Source organism: Dryobates pubescens, chromosome 11 (genome assembly GCF_014839835.1).
Source record: "Dryobates pubescens isolate bDryPub1 chromosome 11, bDryPub1.pri, whole genome shotgun sequence".
In the NCBI taxonomy this organism is placed as follows: domain Eukaryota; kingdom Metazoa; phylum Chordata; class Aves; order Piciformes; family Picidae; genus Dryobates; species Dryobates pubescens.
In genome coordinates, this window is record NC_071622.1 from 24,952,706 (window position 1) to 24,972,540 (window position 19,835).

A 19,835-nucleotide genomic window follows, 5' to 3' on the forward strand; every position below is an offset into this window, starting at 1 on the left:
GTGCACAATGACCTGTGAATCCATTTGCTGTTATGAGCCTAACTGCAGTCTACTCTGGTTATCACCAGTGCTACTGCATCAGTACCTTAATTTTGGATTTAAGACTTTAACCTTGCATTATCACCATCTATTTTAAAGAAGGTGAAAGTAACATTTTTAGGAACATGTCCTCAACCAAATTTCAGGAAACAAAAGTAAGTGAAAACCTTTCATGCACAGAACTACTATTAGCCAGGTATTTTTCTGAGTATTGTTGTCACTGACCTGTGTATTCTGTAGCAGAGGCAACTGAAGAAGTTGTAGATGCATTTTCCCAATCCTTTTCTCCATTACGACTACCACAGCGACTTGGAGATAAGAATCCTTCCACAGACTCAGATCTAAACATTAATTTAAAACAAACAAACAAAAAAACTTAAAATGTTTAGCAGAGAGGCTTTCTAATATGAAAGGCAAACTGTACTGAGGTAGAGCACAACTGTTTGAACTGCAGATTATAAACCTAAATGCACAATATTTACAGAAAAAAATTTCTTGTTAAGCGAGTTCACGTTCTGCACAAAATACTTTAAGCAATGGAAGAAGTTGGTGAGATAAGTAGGGTTCCACCTGAGGGACAGAAACATACAGATATTCTAGGTTGTGGATTATTGTCACTGAGTGGGACTTTGGGTTACTTTTACATTAGTACTAGTGAGACAAGGTTATCTCAGCACCAGTTCATGAAAGAAAGACAAATGTGAAGTTTGTATTAATTTGCATTTATTACAACAGTTGGCAATAAGAACTGCTATATTTAAGACAACAAAAACATTTCCTTTCTAATTTTTGTTTTCATAAGCAGTAACTTCCAGTGCTGTAATTCCTCAGGCTGGGTCTGCACTCATATGTTTTCTTAAAGTATTACAAGGTATTTAAAGTTTTCTTCTGATTGTGGCTGATGCAAAACCAGTCAAATTTTCATCCGAGTATGAATACTAGCAAAGAATAAGGAAAGAAAGTGGTATTGTAATACTCTACCTGCACACAAGTAAAATCAGTGATGAAAAAAAAATCCTATACATTTTGTGATTAGCACCTTCACGAAGGAGACCACAGCAGTGTTACTGGGATCATCAAAAGCTAATTCTGATGTGATAAAAGGTCAAAGTATGGTTCTGGGAAAACACTGAAAAATCTTTTCACCAATGCTACTTTCAGCAATTTGTACTGAATTTTATCATATTTCTGAAGTCTTAAGCCCCTAAGTCAAATCCAAAGCCTTTACAAGCATAGTACAACACTGTACAACTAAAACTACACAGGTAGGGGTAATCTCCTGTGAAGTCTGTGCAAATGAGCAACATCAAGCCTTTTCTAATAGCTAATACAGCTGGGAAAAAAAGAAAATCTCCTTCTCAGTTAAAACTGGTAAAATTTTTAAGAGATGATAATAAGTGTTAGGGATACTCGGATCATTTTATTGAAGCTTCTTATGTAATAAACAAAGCCAGGTCTCAAGACTAAAGGAAATTGAGAAGTCAATTGAAACCAGCTGCAGGCATGTCAGAGCTGATCTGTGATGTACAGTGGTCATGACAACATGACATGTGACAAAATAGCACACAGTACTACTTATCAAACTGCTTTTCCTAGTTCATCTTTCTTCCATCCAAAAAAAATGGTGTTTCTCTGAATATCATTATGTAGTTACACTGAAAAATTTCCCTCTGAATTAGAACATAGACTTTGTATGTGAGATTACTAATTTTCTGCTATCTTTATCTATTTTATTTAATTTCTGTGTGACTTTTAATGCTGAAGTCCTAGCGAACATGTAATATTTTCATGGACAACTAAAAAAAGAAAAAGACAGAAAGACAGGGAAAAAAAGAACAAAAAAGGCATAACCCCAAACCAGCCAACCAAACAAAAAACCCAAGCCAAACAAAAATACCAAAAAATAGAAAAAAAAAAAAAAAAGCTTCTTTGAAAAAACAAAACAAAGGGAAAAGCTATGTAGCTGCATGTAGCATACAGGCTTAACAAAATGTGGATCCACAAGCTGAGACTTAAATCCAAGCAGGTGAATTAAAGAAGCTGTGTGAACAGCATTTTGTTTGGACCTCATTTAGAGTTGCCCAACTGGCTTACTTGGTAAAATTTGTGAAACAAATACTCATGGCTTGGTTCCCTAAAGCCTGACAGTAGAAACTCTCAAAGTCTCAAATCAGGAGAACATACCTGCTCTTGGATTATACAACATATACAAGACCTCTAAAATTCATGCTAATTTCACATATCTGATAATCAAATGTAATTAAATTAAATGGTGATTTTAGCTTTACCTTGGTGTTCTCTTGCCTGACTGCACACTCTCATTGTCCCCTGTATTCAGCGATGCCAATGAAAGACTAGATACTGAAAAAACACGATAAAGCTGTGAACCTGGATAAAAACAAAGTTAAAGCAAATAAACCTGTGCAAGTGGTAGAGTCTGTTCATTAGACTCAACACCAGCATTAGAAAGTCAGGAAGAACTTTCAATATACGAAACTCTTACACCCATACATGATATGCCTGCATGCATATGTGGTGCACTTCATCTAAACATTTGCTGACCCCCAGCCACTTGCAGCCACCTGGAATGGTCTCAGGCTAAGCATTAATGTGAAGCATGGACATGGGAATATTTGCACTATGCAAATCAAAGGTTACAATCAAAGCTAATAAGTCCTCATGAATGAGAGCTTAAGAGCCTTAATTTAAAGCTTGGGATGTTGTTAAGGGAGTACTTTAAATTACATTGGAAGATAGAAGGAAGCAGCTAGAGAAAATGCAGCAGAACAGCAAAGCTATACAATGCTGTAACAAAAAGGATCACTGAACAGTCTGGTTCCTTTTTTTGAGTTGTAAATCTTCCAATCATTTCAGCAGTTATGTGACATCTGTAAGAATGTTAAATTGTTCCACATGATTAGTGTTGCTATATTCTTAACTACACTTGCACTAGGTAAGCAAAATAGAAAACACACCATGAAGTATAGAAGTAACTTTTATAATTTTGCCTGTGTTAAGCAGGAATTTAAGTATTCTTACCTTATAATCACCATTTTATTTAATGATTTCTTACAACCCAACTTTTATTCATTCTTAGTTCTACAGGTGCAAGAAGAGATTAATGAAGAATGGGTGTGTATGAAACTAGCAACACAAGTCAGTGCTTCCACTGGGTTTTCCCACAATTAACCTTTTTGTTTGTTTGTATATGCATGCATGCATAGCAGGTAAAGTGACATTCATCTTTCTCATTTCTGTTGGAAAATTTTGCTTTCCAGTTTGGTCACGTGCAGCTTCAATTTAGCACAAGACACTAATGAATGCACTTGCTTGTTAGTACCAAAAAAAAAAAATCAAGCTGGTGTTTTAGCATGAACAGACTCTTTTTCCACATAAACATTTGTTACCTGGTGGACCTTTGATTGGTGTCTTAGGTGACTCAATGTGATCTCTATGAATAGATTTTGGACGTGGCTTTTTTTTGATCGATAGGGAACGTGGCTTGATGACTGTATCCATATCTTCCATAAGCTTCAGTTGTTTCCTTCTCATATATTCCTGCTTAATAAACTCTCTCCGTGCTCGTTCGTCCTCCTTCTTCTGACGTTCTTCTTCAGTTTTTCGTCTAAAAAAATAGATTTCCGATTTCCAGATTATCCAATAAATTCAATAGAAACAGTTTTAATTACCACAGTGAGGTCAACAGAGTCACCAGATTTTTGAACTTCACACTCACAGATATCAATAGGAGTAACTTGGGTTTTTTTTAACACTTTCAAATGGCTTAAATTGTGATGTAACTGTAACTGAGTAAGCATTGTGAATTTGCGCAGAAATTTGCGCAAAGTGATACACTCTCCCTCAGACTATAAAGTGCAGGACAGAGTGCTCTGAGGAGCTTCACTCAGGCCAGCAGTGCTCATCTGTCTGAGCTACAGACTGATGTCACCTGCTGATTTTGCAGGACTGTCTGGCACGTGTCTCCAGTAGGGCTCCTCAGCACATCTGGCTCTAGAATTAAGTACCTTTGATATTAACTTGCCTTTTTTTTTTTTAAACTTGGAAGTTATGCTTTTACCTAAATCAGACATTTTAAAGTTTGGATCATCATGCGTAGTTTTACCTTGTCTCTTCCTTCTTATGTTCTAGTTCTGCTTCCAGCTGCTGCTTTCGAAGCAGAGTCTCTCTTTCCCTTCTCAAACGCTTCTCCAATAACGCTGCTCGTTTCATTGCCATATCATTTTCTGCCTTTTGATCATCCTAACGGCAGCAGTATTTGAAGGAAAAGAACCCAAAACTATTAAGATCTGAATTCAGCAACTGATTTTACCAAGCCATTAGACAATACTGTACATTGGATTGCAACATCCTAACTTGCTTTGCAGTGTTTCAAATATTGTATTTTTTTTTTCTTAAGACTACTACACACTTCATAAAATAATTTTTTCCTTCTTAAGTCAAATATGAAGCTCAACATTCATATAAGAAAGCTGGCTAAATGAGAGTTAGATCCCACATTGCCTAAGCTTATCTATTCACCTTTGAAAGATTATATGGTATGGAGATGAAGGTAATAGATCACAAAAAGCAGTAACTACACAGCATAGAGAAGGAACTTCTGATCCAGCCAGGTGCTAGAAGTGAGGAATGCTTCCGAACAAGCAAGGTGCATCTCAGGTAAGCGATACAAGATTTTCGGGTATTCCAAGATAGTAATTCAAAATCTTGATGGCTTTCAGCCCCTAGACCACTCTCTTACAACCTTCATTATAGTTAAGACTGCCTGAAGAAAACTCTTCAAAAAGACAGGGAGTGCTCCCAAATACAAACTTCAACAGGGAGTCTCAGAAGACTATACTTCTTTAGCCAGCTAAGAGAAGATAGAAGGCTCAAAATGCAAGAGACGATATTAAATAACATTTAAAAATCTCTTACCAAAACAAACAAACAACCCCTCCAGCCCCCACCTGTGGCAATGCCAGCGATGAGCAGTGTGAGCAATCTGGCAGTGCAGGCCTAGAGCCTGACATGGTGGTAGGCCATGCTCAGCATAAATGCAGAGCCAGCTATCAGTGTACCAAAACAGTGCTCTCTTGCAGCATGTAAATGCACCTGCATCAACAAACCTCGCGTGTCATTAGTAGTTGGACCAATAATCTGTAATAGTGCGATGTGTGGTCACTCATAGGGGACCAATGAGTCCATGCCAACAAGGCACTCCGAGTTTATATAAGTTGTAGAAGTTATCCTTGCTACGCACTTCTGCCTTTCCTATCCCTTCTTCTTGCTTTACTTTACTGTGCTATACTCTCACCATAGGCCTGTGCCATAGGCCTGCAATACTGGAACAATAAAGGAACGATATCAGATCATACTGATCAGCTATATTGATTCCAAACTCTGTCATCACCCACCCACCCACCCCCCCCCCCCAAAAAAAACACCCAAAAAACAACCAAACCAACCAACACACAACACACCCAACAAAAACAGAAAGACACACACACAAAGTAAGTTAAATTGGGGTTGGGATGGGAAAATGAGGGTGAGATATGAACTTGTTTAATTAAGGTCACCAAAGCTTATGTTAAAAAATAAAGCTACATTCAGCATGTAACTTCCTCAGCAAAAACTCCAAGCCACTCTTCCACAACTATAAATGGTAAGGGATGCTCTGGCATGTTCAGAAATACAGTATAGCTGAATTATCACCACTCTTACAATGCCAAATTAATCATCAAGTGCAAGAGATATGCTTGTACAGTCAAAGTTGCAGAACCATCTGCTTGGACTTCAGAATGTCATCACTGAAATTCATATCTGAATGAAGAAGTTCCCTTTCAAAAGAAGCTTAAGAGTAAACACACATCCACTAGTTTTCTTACCTTAAAAAAGAACCCACAACACACTTTCTGGTCATCCTCAAATTGTTCTCTATCACTCTCACCTTCATATTTCTCAACAGATACCTCACTTTTTTCTGGTGGCTTCAAATCTGACAAGGAAACTTCAATTAAGTTAGCTGTTTTGGGAGCTGGTGTTGGTAAAATTGGTTGGCTTAGCTGATCTTCATTTGGGGTGAGGCAGACAGTTTCTGTGATAGGCTGCGACAATACTTCAGAAACATTTGATTCAATAGGTTTAATCTCCTTTTCCTCAAGCTTCTGTTCACACTGTTTCTGTGCTTTTGGTCCTTCTTCTTTTGCTGCCTCTTCTGTAGGCTTGACTTCCTTCACAAGATTTCCCTTTAATGGAGGTTCACCTGTATGTTCACCGTCATCTCCAAAGCAAACAAATGATCTAGTCTGAATGGGAACCTGACTTGGAGAAAATCTCCTCAAACGGGGAAGACTATCCACAGACCGTGGGGCAGTCAAGGTGCGATTTAGAGGTGTGATTTTCAGTTCATTTGGCCTAGGAGTCCTTTGCATTTTAATATGAAAAGAGGCACTCTTCCTGTTGGAAGACTGTGGAGATTGATGTGTAGAGCGAGGAGAGTCCTGTGAGAAAGGTGCAACAGGAGATGGAGCTCCTGCTTGCCTTGATGAAGATTTAAAGTCCCGAATCTGCTTCTGAGGAGAAGGCTGAGGAGGAGAAATAACCCAAGCCTGTTGCTCTCTCATCTGCATCAACATCTCCTGTTGAAGGGATAAACGCTGCATTTCTTGTTGTAGGAAGTGCAGGGAAGAGTTTAGTTTTTCAATAGATTTTGTATACTCTAAGATATCTCCTTCATTAAGATTTTCTTCTGTGGGACTTGCTAAATTCCACTGCTTTTCAGCATCGGTAGAAGTAGCGGGAGATTTTAACCATTTGCTCTGAGAGTTTTCAGGGGTTTCTTTTATTGATTCTGACGTCTTACTAATCTGCTCATCTGCTTTTTGAGTTTCTTTCTCTTTCAACCTATTACTGTCAGTGAACACTTTCTCATCTTCAGCTCCTGCTGCTTCTTCTCGGAGAGGTGATACTCCATCACCTTTCTTTTTCACAACATTAAGAAACGCCGTTCTTCCCATTTTCTGCCGCTGCTTTGTGAACGCAGCTTCAACTTTCTTCTTCTGTGCTTCAATGGCTCGCCTCTTCTCCTCTAGCTTCATTCTAAGATGTACCATTTCAGAGGCCAGTAACTGTGTAGTGTCTCTTCCTTGAGGCACAGGTGCCTCCTCTGGAATATGAGTCCAAGCAACCACATGAGGGATGTTCAGCTCGGAACCTTCTGGTGTGGTTTTCTGAGAACTGCTTCCACTGCTCCTGCTATCTGTGTGATTCAACTTCCTGAATTTCTGCTCTGCAAAGCTAGTCATTTTAACCCCTGAACTTGAAGAAGCACTGCTGCCTGCCTGTGATTTAGTACTTACTGAGCTGGGACAGGGACTTAATTGGTCTCTGTGATTGCTAGCTCGCATGTCATAATCCTGCAGAAATTTAGATGGTTCTTCCATGTCAGAGTCCATGCTTACAGTATAATCTCTCAAAGAAGAATCCTCATCCATTGTCTCTGGAATGTCTTCTGAAGGGACATGTATTCCAGTATCTACTTCTGTATTGTCAGTCACAGGACTTAGAGCACCTTTTGTGTCTGTAATTATATCAGGGGTAGATTGATTTGGTTTAATGTTTGAATTCAAGATGCTCATCTCCTGATTGTGAAGAAAGAACCCATTTGTAATTTGGTCTGGTTGGATAACTCTGGGAGATTTTTCAGTGTCATGAATTATCTGCAAGGCCTCTTCAATGGTTGGTGTCTCAATCTGATTGCCAAAATCATCCAGAACTGCCCTGTTTTGCAGAGCTCCATTTGGAAATCTGTAGCGGCGGCTCTCATTGGCATTTTTTTGATTTGCATTAACAGACTGATTGGCCTTTGTGTCTTTATGATCTATCATGTCCTTCTCCTCTTCAATATCTTGATTTTCCTCTTCTCTATTTACAGATTTGAAGGACAGATTTTTCCTTATGTGTTTCGGCATGCGGTTCGTGTTCAATGTAAGGCCTTCATTGCTCACAGATCTAGTAATTCCTCTGTTTGGAGTGGATACTGGAATGCTTTTTTCTTTGTCAAAAGAAATGTCAAATGAAACTCCATGTACTGATGACCTAAGGGAGATTAGAAAAAAGGAAGTAACTCAGCAACTCATGATTGGTTATAGTGAAAGAGTCACATTCTGGTTTAAGATGGTAGTATTAAGGGCACCGTGAGGTGTACTGTATTTTTACTAGCTTAAAATACAAGATAATATAATAAATATAAACAGATGCTTGTATATTTACATCTATGTATTAAATAGATTAAAATTAAAAATGTAGAAAATAGAATATAAAACCAACGCCTCCAAAGATATCCGATGCTTTTTATTACTTTGCAATAAATTCTGGGTATTTTATTGCTGAAGTTTCTTTCCTATTAGAGTTTTTAATCCATGACACAGCTTTTTGACTTTTCAAAGTCACAGAATGTAAGGTGTTGGAAAGGACCTCCGGAGATTATAGAGTCCAACATCTCTGCCAAAGAAGGATCACCTAGGGCAGGCCATACAGGAACTCATCCAGGCAGGTTATGAAAGTCTCCAGAGAAGGAGACTCCTCAACCACTCTGGGCAGTCCGTTCCAGTGCTCTGTCACCCTCACTCAGAAGAACTCTCATTAAAGGATTTTAACTGCAGTGGAGCATTTATTGCTATTTATGACCTATAAATGGTTATTTTTTAACCAACTCATACTGTAAGGTACTTACCTTTTTTCTTTGGGCCATGTCCCTACATGCCCATCTACGTAAGACATTGATGAGGACCTTTTGATGACTCCTAAATGAAATTAAAACACAACCTTAAGTAACTGCTATGAAAAAAATATTTTACCATCACCTTCTGTTGCTTTAAAAAATTAGTTTGCTTCACTGCTGAGAAGACTGCAATGGCAAAAAATAGTGGATTTTATATAGAGAACACAAGTAGAGTAATTGAATCAATTTCATCTTAAGTATACATTTTGCTCCTCATCACTCAAATAATACACTACAAATACTTGTTGTAAGCCATATTCCAAATAATCAAAATAAATCAAATTTAAAAAAACCCCACAGTGTAAGAGGTACAAAAGCAAACCTCCCACTTGTACGTTTTATAAATTACAGAGCTCACTCACATTAGTCTTATGTAAAGCGCTCTCAGTAATTTCTGCATAAATAATGATCAATAAATATAAGCAAGAGAGCCATTTACACAGGAGACAACACCTTGTCTCATTGCCTGTTCCACCCATTTGTAAATTGTTACCTGGAACAGATGAATAAGGCTGCTGGGGTGCATGCAGTTGGTGAGATGGAGTGTATGTTGGGCTTTCCAATCTATAAAGCAAAAGACATCAACTTAGCAAGAATATATCAAAAGCCACATTATGACAGGACAACCAGGCTTCATGTTCTGGACTGATTCAAAACCAATTTGTTTTTTGTGATGGGGAGGAAAGTGACATGTAACTCTCTTCCAGTAAGTAATAATTTATTAACTACATGGCAACCACTGTTATTACCTTTAACTGGATCTAATGCTGATAAACCAAAGAGTTAGGAAGGAGTTCCTCCTACACAAATGGCTGCAGAGTGTAATTAGTTTTCTTAACATATTTATTTCCCAATTTATTTCATGTGAATGTTTTTATTAGAAGGTTCTCATTCTTATGTCTGATTTTAGCAAACCCCACAAACATACATGAACAAAATGAGGCAGTTCCTATTGGCCTCAAAACTGAGTAGCTGCAGCTAACATCTCATACTTTTCCTGCACCTCACTTTTCAGTCACTTAGTCTGAAACTTTGCTTTGTGTCTGGACTGCAATATGTATCAGAAATGGATAAAGAAGGTTCTGTGAAAGATGTTACTTTTGTATTTATGAAGTTCTATCTACTACTAAAAAAGTAATTACAAGTATTTCCTTTGTTCTTCTTAAAACAGCTACCTTTTATAGTAGAGATGGCTGGCGATAGACTAGCTGTGTTAATCCAGCATAGGATTAAGGTAATCTAATGTTCTGATCAAGGTGCTTTTTCAGGACCAGCACATGTGCATTTGTATATAAAACACTTCTAAAGAAGTGAAACTTCAAAACCTGTCTGGATGAAATCCTTTCATGTTTTAAATTTTGCTCTAATGAGTGGAACAGCACACTCCCAAATTTCCTTTTTAGTCAGAAATGTTCAAACTATGAGTTTAGTGCTTTTCCAGTTTATATGCAACAAGCCGTAGAAATAGTATTTGTGGGAAGAACCTTCATATCAATGTACGAAAAATACTGTTGACTTACAATCTACAAAAAGCATCTTTCATAAGCACAGATATTAATGATTCAAAACAAGTTCTCAAATTTCTCATCTTTTGTTAGTAACACTCCACACACTAGCTGCATGATGTATCTGTTTTAAATGGTATTTGAGATTTCTGTGAAAATTCAGAAGTCAGAGCTGTAACGTCTGTAAGGTACCTTAAAGGAAAAGCATGCTTTCAAAATTTCAATCCAGCAGCCTGTGAAAATTTGCTGCCACAAAGAAAATCCACACACTTCATTTTCCCTCAGGAAAGAGTGATTTTGGCACCGTGACTGTGGTTCCATGGCAACTGCTCACCGCCTCAGTCCCACTCCCTCCTCTGTGCTGGATCTGGCTTTCCATCCGATCCTCTGAGTCATTTCAACAAGTCAGGCCAAGAGAAAAACGTTCACTTTTTCCGACTGGGTTAGGTTTTTCTGTCTTTAGCACTGAAACAGTGATGTCAAACACTCAAGAGGGCGGGAACATGCAGCCAGGACAAGGAAGAAGGCCAGGGCCACAACATCCTGCAGCCAGGTCTGTTCCGCCAGGGATACTGCAGTCTGTGTATTAAATTACTACTATCTGAACTAGCTCCCTAGGCTCCTCCTTCATTTTACAATGCAGTGAAGTGGCATCAAGTTGAATGAAATACACTGGTTTATGAGAAAAGCTATAGCTCTATTATTCATGTATTGCTCTCCAGCACAAAACCATATCCATCACTTGCAGAGACTCCAAAACAGCATTGTGATGAGCTGGTACAATATGCAATCCACCACCCACAAAAGGGTACACAATAATTTTTACTGTATCCCTGAACATGTCTCATTAAATACTAAAAAAAAAAACCAAAAAACAACAAACTCCCAAATAACCAAAACCAACTCACCATCCCTCCCATACTGACTCCCCCCCCCAAAAAAAACCCCAAAACATCCCAAAAGAAAAGGCTAATCATCATTAGCTGGGTTTGCAAGCAACAATTTGCTGAATGTCCAATTAAAATGCTGAATTTATCCTTCTCGGTGTCAGTTCAGATGCAATCAATAAACCTTTGCCCCCATGTTATAAAGGTAATGCTACCCATCATTGACTATGTTCAGATCAGATCACTGGAGGGCTTTATACTTCCAGAAAGAAGAGAGGCCTAACACAATTTTTGCTTCTTCTCATAGAATCATTTAGGTTGGGAAAAAAACTTTTAAATTGAGTCCAACCATTAACCCAGCACTGCTAAGTCCACAACTAATTCTTTGACAACCCTTTTGGTGAAAAAATGTTTCCTAGTAACCTAACTAAGCCTCTGGCACAACCTGAGGCTGTTTTCTCTTGGCCTATTGTTTTTACTTGTGAGAAGAGACTGACACCCACCTCCTTTCAGGTAGTTGTAGAGTGTGCTAAGATCTTCCCTGACAAATTAATCAAATGTGTGATCAACTAAAGAACACAAAGGAAATGGATGTTTCATATTGCTTCCAAATCTATAACAGTAATACTAAAAGTTTCACATCTATTTACAAATACTGCTAAACATATTTAATACAGCAGTTAGCTTTCCATTCTTGATGCTCACAAGACTAGGGAAGTTCATTACAGCACAAGTATTTATTTTTAACCTGTTTCACCTTCGTGGTACTTAAGTAACATTGTTAGACCAAACTATAAATCATCTCTCAGGTTTTCTTGCTTTTGAGTTTACTTTCTTTCCCATTTTGGGGATATCTGCTGTGAATTTTTGAATAATAGCTCTTTCAGAGCAGATCTGGTTGGCAGCCTCACAAAAGACTGAAGAGGACAAGAAGGCCCTGTGACACCTCTCTGCTGAATGTAAACTGGTAAGACAACAGCGTGCTGTTTGAGTTGCCTGCCATATAACAGGGCAGTGGGGAAACAACAGGATCTTCCACAGATTATAATTGATGACTGAATCTTGAGCATTGCAATAAGGAAACAAAACTAAATTTTTAAAAATGGTGTTTGGTTTTGAATAGAAAAGAGAAGACTTTGAAACAGTACCTGGCTACAAAGTCAGACCCAGATGGCCCCTCCACATAATTTCGTCTGTTAGCATTTGAACTGTGAGCAGAAGCTGCATCTTTCGCAGGTTCAGCTGCCAGAAAGAACAAAGCTCAAGTTATTATAGTTTAGTATTCAGTTAAAATCCATTGTAGAAAAGCCATTTGAAATAATCTGAAGTAATGATTTCCAGAGATTTAAAGAATTTTCACTTAGATTAAAACCCAGCCACTTCCTTTCAGATTTGCTTTCTCCTACATTCCCATACTGCCACTAATTAGGGCAATAGCGAACAACAAAAATTTCTACTGAAGGAAAGAAATTTTTAAAAATCAGAGAAGTTCACAAAATTAAAAGCATGAAGTATCTTCAGCAAATACAGATTTTCTTCTTCAGGAATAAATTTTTCTGATAAAAGCCTTTTTCTCCCAAACCCTAAGACTGACTTTTCAGGTAGAAAATTACTGATGATTTTTGTCGGATGTGTATGTGCTATAAGGCACGAGTGAAAAAAAAGGTATAAAAGCCACACAATGACCATCTCTTCCTAGCTCTTGGAGAGAAAAATCACAGCATTACTGCGTGAATGTTTAAGTTACCTTGACTCTTGTACTCATAATAGAGCTCAAGATCTGAGAGGTGGATTTTTAAACTTGAGAATTTACAGATGGAAGACTGTCTTCGCATCAAGGTACAAAATGCGATTTTAAAAGTGACTACCTGTCCGCCTTCCCCAGATTTATTTTAATTTCTTTTGCTATCTTCTCCTCAGCAATACAAGCTCTTCATGCTAAATTCTGTTCTTGACTCCTTATTATGTTTGTAACCCTTGCATGGGCATAAAGGGATTCTAGACTTGTTTAGGTCAGGAAAATTTGCAAGCGATTATAACAACAATTCAAATTAGCAGTTGAGATGAGATGAAGATTAATATGAGGAGAAAGTACTTTACTCCTCTTTCACAGGGGTTGTACACCACCAAATCCTGTTAACTAAAATATTCACTGTATTTATGAGCATGATGGCAATCTGTACACATACATATTCAAAATGTACACTTGAAAACCAATCCTTTGGATAATTACCTTGGGAATGCACAACACGAGGCTGTACAAATGATGGCTTCACCACTTCGAACCACCAGAACAATTCTGCCATGAACACCATGTAGTTGCTCTACAAAAAAAAAAAAAAAAAGTACAGAATAAGGAATCCAAAAAGACCAGAAAGTTTGTTGACTGTGGAGGCTAAAGAGTTCAGAGGCCACATGATCATGGTCCTGAACTGCAATAGCCAAGTGATTCAGTATTACTTCATATCTGAAGTATCAGCTGGATGAGATTAATGCCTGAGCTGGCTCAAGCTGGTGACACATGTCTGTGCACCTGTCTTATGAATTCTGAAAATACAACTGAATTGAATAAGAAAGGTTTATAGCAATTTTCTCCCCAAAGATGCTAAGCATAACATATTGACATCATAAACTGATTTCATTAGGAAGAAAAAAAGAAAAAAAAAAATCAGATGTACTTGTAAAAGTACATCCTATAATTTCTAAATACTACAATTTCAGCATTTTTTCCTTTAATTTTTCCCCCTCAACTATTAACTTTCTTTTATTAAAAGAAATAATTATAAAATGTTCAGCTCATAGCATTGCATCCATCTGAAATAATAATGTATTTAAATGCACTACTTTTTATGTTGAAATGCTGCATTTAATAGTGTGACCATTCTATGAAGGACTCAGATATTCCTCCTGAGAATATCTTCTATACAGTCAATGAAAAAAAAATAAATCACTGAAGCAGTATTTACTAAAGGAAAAAGGAAAGTGATGGCTGCACAGCCCACTTAGAACTGAGGTTACTTTAGATGTTTGCTGGTAAGAAACAGCATAATGAAACCCACATTTTCTCAGAAATTATTTTAAATCAGAAAGATATGTTCATAATAATGATCAAAGGGGAAGACTGCCAATCAGTAACAATAGTTTGGGAAACCTGTGGGTCTGTAGTAATCCTGACACCCAGGGCTGGAAAGCACATAGCTATTATTTCCACAAGCTTGTGTCTTCATTACTCTGACAGAAGTTTTAATAGTTCATCACATAATTATCACATGCACTTATACACAAAAAATATTCAGAAGCATAACAGTATTTTTAAAAATTAACTAAGCTCTGGGCAGTTCAGACTGGCTCAAAACCACTCAACAGCAGATGGCAGACTTGCAGCTTCAGGGATGCTTTCATTTGCTAAACCTTCCCATGTAATATTTTGAGTTTGATGTTTGCAGATGGTTCATTAGTTGCATGTAGTCAGCTCTGATACTGGTTACATTTTATCTACTGCATCCTCTGATACTGTACAATAAAACCCCCTTATTGTTAACAATTTTTTAAAAAAGCATTCCCATATTCTGAGTAAAAAATCTGAAGTCATTACTTGCTTCTGTATCAAATAAGCTAGCCTATTTTAGACATAAAAATTTATACAAAGCAAACATGATTTTCTTTAGTATCTCTTTTCCCCCTCACAATGTTTTTTTTTATTTTTTTTTAAAAATCAAATTAGCTGTCAGGAATAGCACATCCAATCTTGACACTTAAATTACATACCTCTAATATTTAACAGGGGGTTTAGATCTGCATATTGTCCTATAGCAGCCACTAGGTCATATATACAAATGAGAAATAATTTGTAATCAGGCTTGAATACCCTAAAATGGAATGCAAAAGCAGCCATAGGTGCTTTTAAATATTTTCTCTGAATGAACACAAAAATACACTGTAAAATTTATGTTACAACACTCATCAAGATCTCAGTTCATTAGGCCAAGTTACTTCCAGCGCAAATCTGTATTTTACATGTTGTGAACGTGCCAATATAAATGTGTCAAGAATGAAGAAAAGTGAGTGCTTCCAACTCTCTGGGGAAGGACAAATTGCAGTTGTGCATGATCCATCCACTAGTAGTTTGTCATATATCTTGCCACAGCAGCTAAAGTTGAAAACTCCAGTTTATCTTGTTTCAGATGGGAATAAAGAAGTGGGAAAACTGTCTGATTAACACCAGCGAAAGCAAAGCAGGCAGCTTCCCTTTAAATAAGGAGTTGGGAACTTTCAGTCCTTCTCAAGGGAAAGAGCTTCTCTTAAAGAACTGTTCATTGGCTGAATCCTCACTCCAAATCCTTTTAAATCAGTCAGATGGATCCCACCATAGGTGCCTAACTGCCTCAAACACATCCAGTTGCTCTCCTAGGTCCTTAAGGAGTCCATGAGCAGGCTTACAGGGATATCAACCACAAAATCAGGCTTAGGTTAGCAGCCTGACTGGCAGTGGGTGGGTTTTGGTTTTTTTTGAGATTGGAGGGAAAGTTGTACAACATGAGTGGACATTGTCTAGCCCTCAATTTCTAGGATTTATCTATGTGATGTATTTGAACCCTGTTTTTCACACATCACAGGACAAAGTGCTGATTATATGTTCTGCTTACCTGGTTAGCAAAGTCATTAGCAACATCAGAAAGTGCAAGTATTCAAAACCCGAGAAGTGCAATAAGTATTTTTAGTACAGAACAATTGTTAGATATATTCTCCTGTACAATTCATCAGTTGGAGAAGAAAAAGAATTTAAAAAAACACCCCAACAACCCAGCTCTGGATCCAACCTCCCCCTTTGGCCTCCTGGGCCTCTGACAGTGTAAACGTTTTTCTCCAGAAACTATCTGCAAAACTAAGGTACCTATTCCATGTGCTTAGTTGTGACTCTGCAGTCTAGAGTCTGCAGTTTAGAGTCTGCCCACATACAGGTAAGAGGAACGCCCTTCACAGAGAAAACACAGCAATTATCTCTCAGATTTGCTTGATATCACATTCAGAAGGCTTTCATTTCGAGTAAGTGTGCCTTCTGCATGAGTCTGGGTGAACAGACTCTACAGTTACCAGAAAACAACAGCCAAAGAGAGGAAGCATCCATGCTGAGAGGCAACACATTAAAGTCTCTTAAGAACCAAGAGGTTTCAGAGACTCATGGCTCTGGTGAATCCTCAAGAACTCACACACTCACAACAGCACAGCTCAGGCAGATCTGTACCAGGCTATCAGCACACTACCATCAACTAAAGGTTGTATAACCCTAACCACACCCACTAAGACTAAGTAGCTGCTATATGCCAAGAGTACACAGTTATACATATCTAAACATCTCAAGGGACAAGTAAAATACTTGAGACATTTTCTGGGCACCTTCACAAAAGCCCCCTGGTGGGCTACTGTAACCCCCCCCCCGGTTTTGGGAGGCCACTTCATTGGCCTCCAACCCAGTAAAAATGACTGAATGAGTAGGTGAGTATGTGTGCATGTGTTTGTGAACTGTGTGAGCAAATGAATGCACTATATGAATAGTTATCTCCTATCAATGATGGACTCAACCAATTAGTAATAGTTGAATTAATAAAAAGTTTTCTGGTACTGGTTGTGACCTGTGTCTCATCCTGACTCAATCTTCCATCAACCAAGTGGAATCCACAAGAATATCTGTAGATTCAATTAGCAGCACAAGTTTAGGATCACAGTGTTTTTAAAATACCCACTTTTTTTTGAAGGCTCAGATAAAAGAACACTTACAAAAGACAGTAATTAACTGTGTGTCAATTGATTTGATGCCAAGTTCCTATGTGAACTCTCAAATCATGGCAAGCATCAGATTATGCAAGGCTGTCTGCCAGTACCTTTGACAGTTAACCTCATAAATTGCTTGCTCTTAGATCCCTGTAGTGCTACTTGAATGAACTGGTAGAGAAGGATCTAAAAATACAAAGAACAAAAATACCACCAAAGATGTGTTTTTCCTCTTTCAGAAGTACTTTCAATGTATACTTTGTGAAAAACAGAACACGCCAGATGCAATTGTACTTTCTATTCAGGAATTAATACATGTCCCTTTCAGGACAGCCTTTCAGGAATTGTACATTCCAGAAGACCTTTATTCAAGCCACAAATGCTACATACTATCACATTGCAGTGCTAATCGACTGTCAGGCCAAAGCCTGTTCTGCATGGATTGTGCTTCCTGTGATGGTGCTTCATGCAAGCTCTACAAATTTGTTCTTTGGCCAGCCAGAACACACGTGTGCGTCACAACACAGTAAATCAGCTCTTTCACAGAATCAGCCAGGTTGGAAAAGACCTCCAAGATCATCAAGTCCAACTGATCACCCAACCCTAACTAATCAACTAGACCATGGCACTAAGTGCCTCATCCAGTCTTTTCTTAAACACCTACAGGTGAAGAATAAAGGTAGTTGCGTGGTTTTTGTTTTGTTTGTTGGATTTTTTTTAAAATCATGTCTCAGGATAAAAGTGCTTACAGGATATGGGAAAGAGGAGGACCAGGGCAAAGAAGCAATCTGCACAACTGAAGAAAGACCTAAGAGTTTCCATTCTTTTTTCTTGTTAAATATGCAAGAAGGACTTAGAAAATGTTGTGGTTATTATTATGTAATCTCTCCCTACTTGTGTTTGCCTGTCTCAAAGGCAAACAACCAGAAACCAGTATGATCCCTTGGTAGTGCCTCAAGCATCCATGGAATGTGTTCAATTATTTTTTCTTTAATGACAGTAGCCCTGCCCTAGTGAACACCTTATGAAGAACTTCACAAATGTATTTTTCTCAGAGAAGAAATGGGCAAGCAAGGGGACAAAAAAAACCCCTCACTTTCTGGTTCATTTAATTATGACACATTAAAGCTGTCTAAAAGTGCAAACCCAGCGTACTTCTCTGTGCTAAGAGTTTCATCTGCTGCAAAATCTGAGAGCCTGTATCTAAGACTCTGCATGTAAAATGAAATCTTAAATTCATTTGTCTGTTTCTGTGCATTTTGATAGGAAAGCCACCTGTGGGTAGAATCACCTTGGTCAAGTCTTGCACTAAATTCTACACTAACTACAAGCTTCCTCGATTTAACATAACAGTGCAGTGTGTCCAGTGAAGAATCTAAGGTATGCAACTTTGTGCTTGATCATTTTAAAAGACACTCTGCTCCCTTCCTTCTCAAGGACTTGCATGAAGTCCAGACACAGTGTAATTTCTAGGATCACATAAGGCACAGCATTGTCATTCCAAAAACTCAGCTGCAATTTTTTTTCCTTGAAACTTTTTGCAGTAAGGAAACAGCGGTTTGGATCTTTTCTTTTACTTTTTGTCAGCACTAACAGACTTTCAACCAAAATCTTAATGCCATCTGTTCTACAGTATGAGTCACCCTGAAAACAAATAGAAATTTTTGCTTGCTATCAAAGATACCTTAAACACAGACACATTTCTATAAATCCTAAAACTTGGCATTATATACGTTTTACAGGCTGAGATAAAAGTGACTCCTAGTAACCAGTTTCATTCACTGTGTAATATTTAAAATATCCATTTACAACATAAGCTTTTTTTGAGTAACAACAAAATTTGCAGAGAGTATTTATTAAAACTTACTCTAATCAGATGCATTGGAAAACTAAGAAAGAGTTTCTTTAGCTGTGAATTTATTTTGAAAGCAAATGAGTTCTTAATGCTGGAAACCCAGAGTTAATAGCACTAGCAAAAGTTTCCGTGCCAAGTTTCCGAAGAAAAACTTGGCAGACTGTCTTTGAACGTTTACATCCAAGTAAGTATCCACACCACAGCAGCTTGTAGAAACATGATCACAAAAGGGCTTTCTCAGTTCTAGAAATACTCTAAATCTTTAAAACAGCTCTGAATTCCCTCTAAAAACAGTGTTCAGAAGCAACAAAATTACCGAGGCTGTAGAATTTCAAGTGTATAGGCTGGTATGTTGGGATATTGACAAAATATTTGTTAGACTCACAGTTAAAATAAAAAAAAAAAATTAAACCTTCATAGTGCATACTGGCTTGAGAAATGATTCAAATAGTTACTATTAAAAAAACCTGCATTATTAACTGTCATGAGTGAACGAGAAGAATAACGAGTTCCATTTATTCCACGTGACTGCAAGCAGAGAGGAACAACCAAAAGGCAGTGAAGGAATCCTACTCAACATCATTGGATGTGGTTGTAGGACCATATGTTAGGAAACTACAGACATAAGAGACTGCAATGCAGCAGATTTTTACAAGTATGTAGAGAGATTACTGTATTGAAAAATTAAAACCACTACTACACAACTTTGTATACACAAAACAGCGGCAGCTAAAGTAGTCTAGACATAAGTCCTACTGCCCTTACTCACCCTGGCAGCTCATTATGTATTTGGAAAGAATTGGGTTCAATACTACAGGAGACAGCAACACTATATTCAAGCTCTGGCCTCTCTGACTCAGCTTGTGAGATTGCTATAAAGATCATAAAAGCAATGAAATGACCTAGATACTTAGAAACCAATTACATCCCATCTGCAATAGGTATGCTGACTCCATAAAAATAAGAATCAAACAAGAAGTGTTTCACACAGAAGT

General features: G+C 37.8%; 1 protein-coding gene across 6 annotated transcripts in view; it reads right to left on the minus strand.

Annotated features, from left to right (window-relative positions):
* CAMSAP2 (calmodulin regulated spectrin associated protein family member 2) overlaps positions 1-19,835 on the minus strand; it is a 75,591-nt gene that overhangs the window by 6,725 nt on the left and 49,031 nt on the right. For 4 of the 6 annotated variants that reach the window (XR_008462450.1, XR_008462449.1, XM_054165577.1 and 1 more), the window contains 9 exons: positions 13,447-13,537; positions 12,362-12,455; positions 9,315-9,385; positions 8,774-8,843; positions 5,925-8,136; positions 4,163-4,299; positions 3,447-3,664; positions 2,328-2,427; positions 265-380 (listed from right to left, as the gene is read on the minus strand). Coding sequence is in view for 4 of the 6 variants with exons in the window: in XM_054165577.1 (XP_054021552.1) it covers positions 265-380; positions 2,328-2,427; positions 3,447-3,664; positions 4,163-4,299; positions 5,925-8,136; positions 8,774-8,843; positions 9,315-9,385; positions 12,362-12,455; positions 13,447-13,537 (3,109 nt within the window). In the remaining 2 variants the exon portion in view is untranslated. The remainder of the gene's footprint in view (positions 1-264; positions 381-2,327; positions 2,428-3,446; positions 3,665-4,162; positions 4,300-5,924; positions 8,137-8,773; positions 8,844-9,314; positions 9,386-12,361; positions 12,456-13,446; positions 13,538-19,835) is intronic. The other 2 variants (XM_009900886.2, XM_009900885.2) reach the window with 1 other exon arrangement.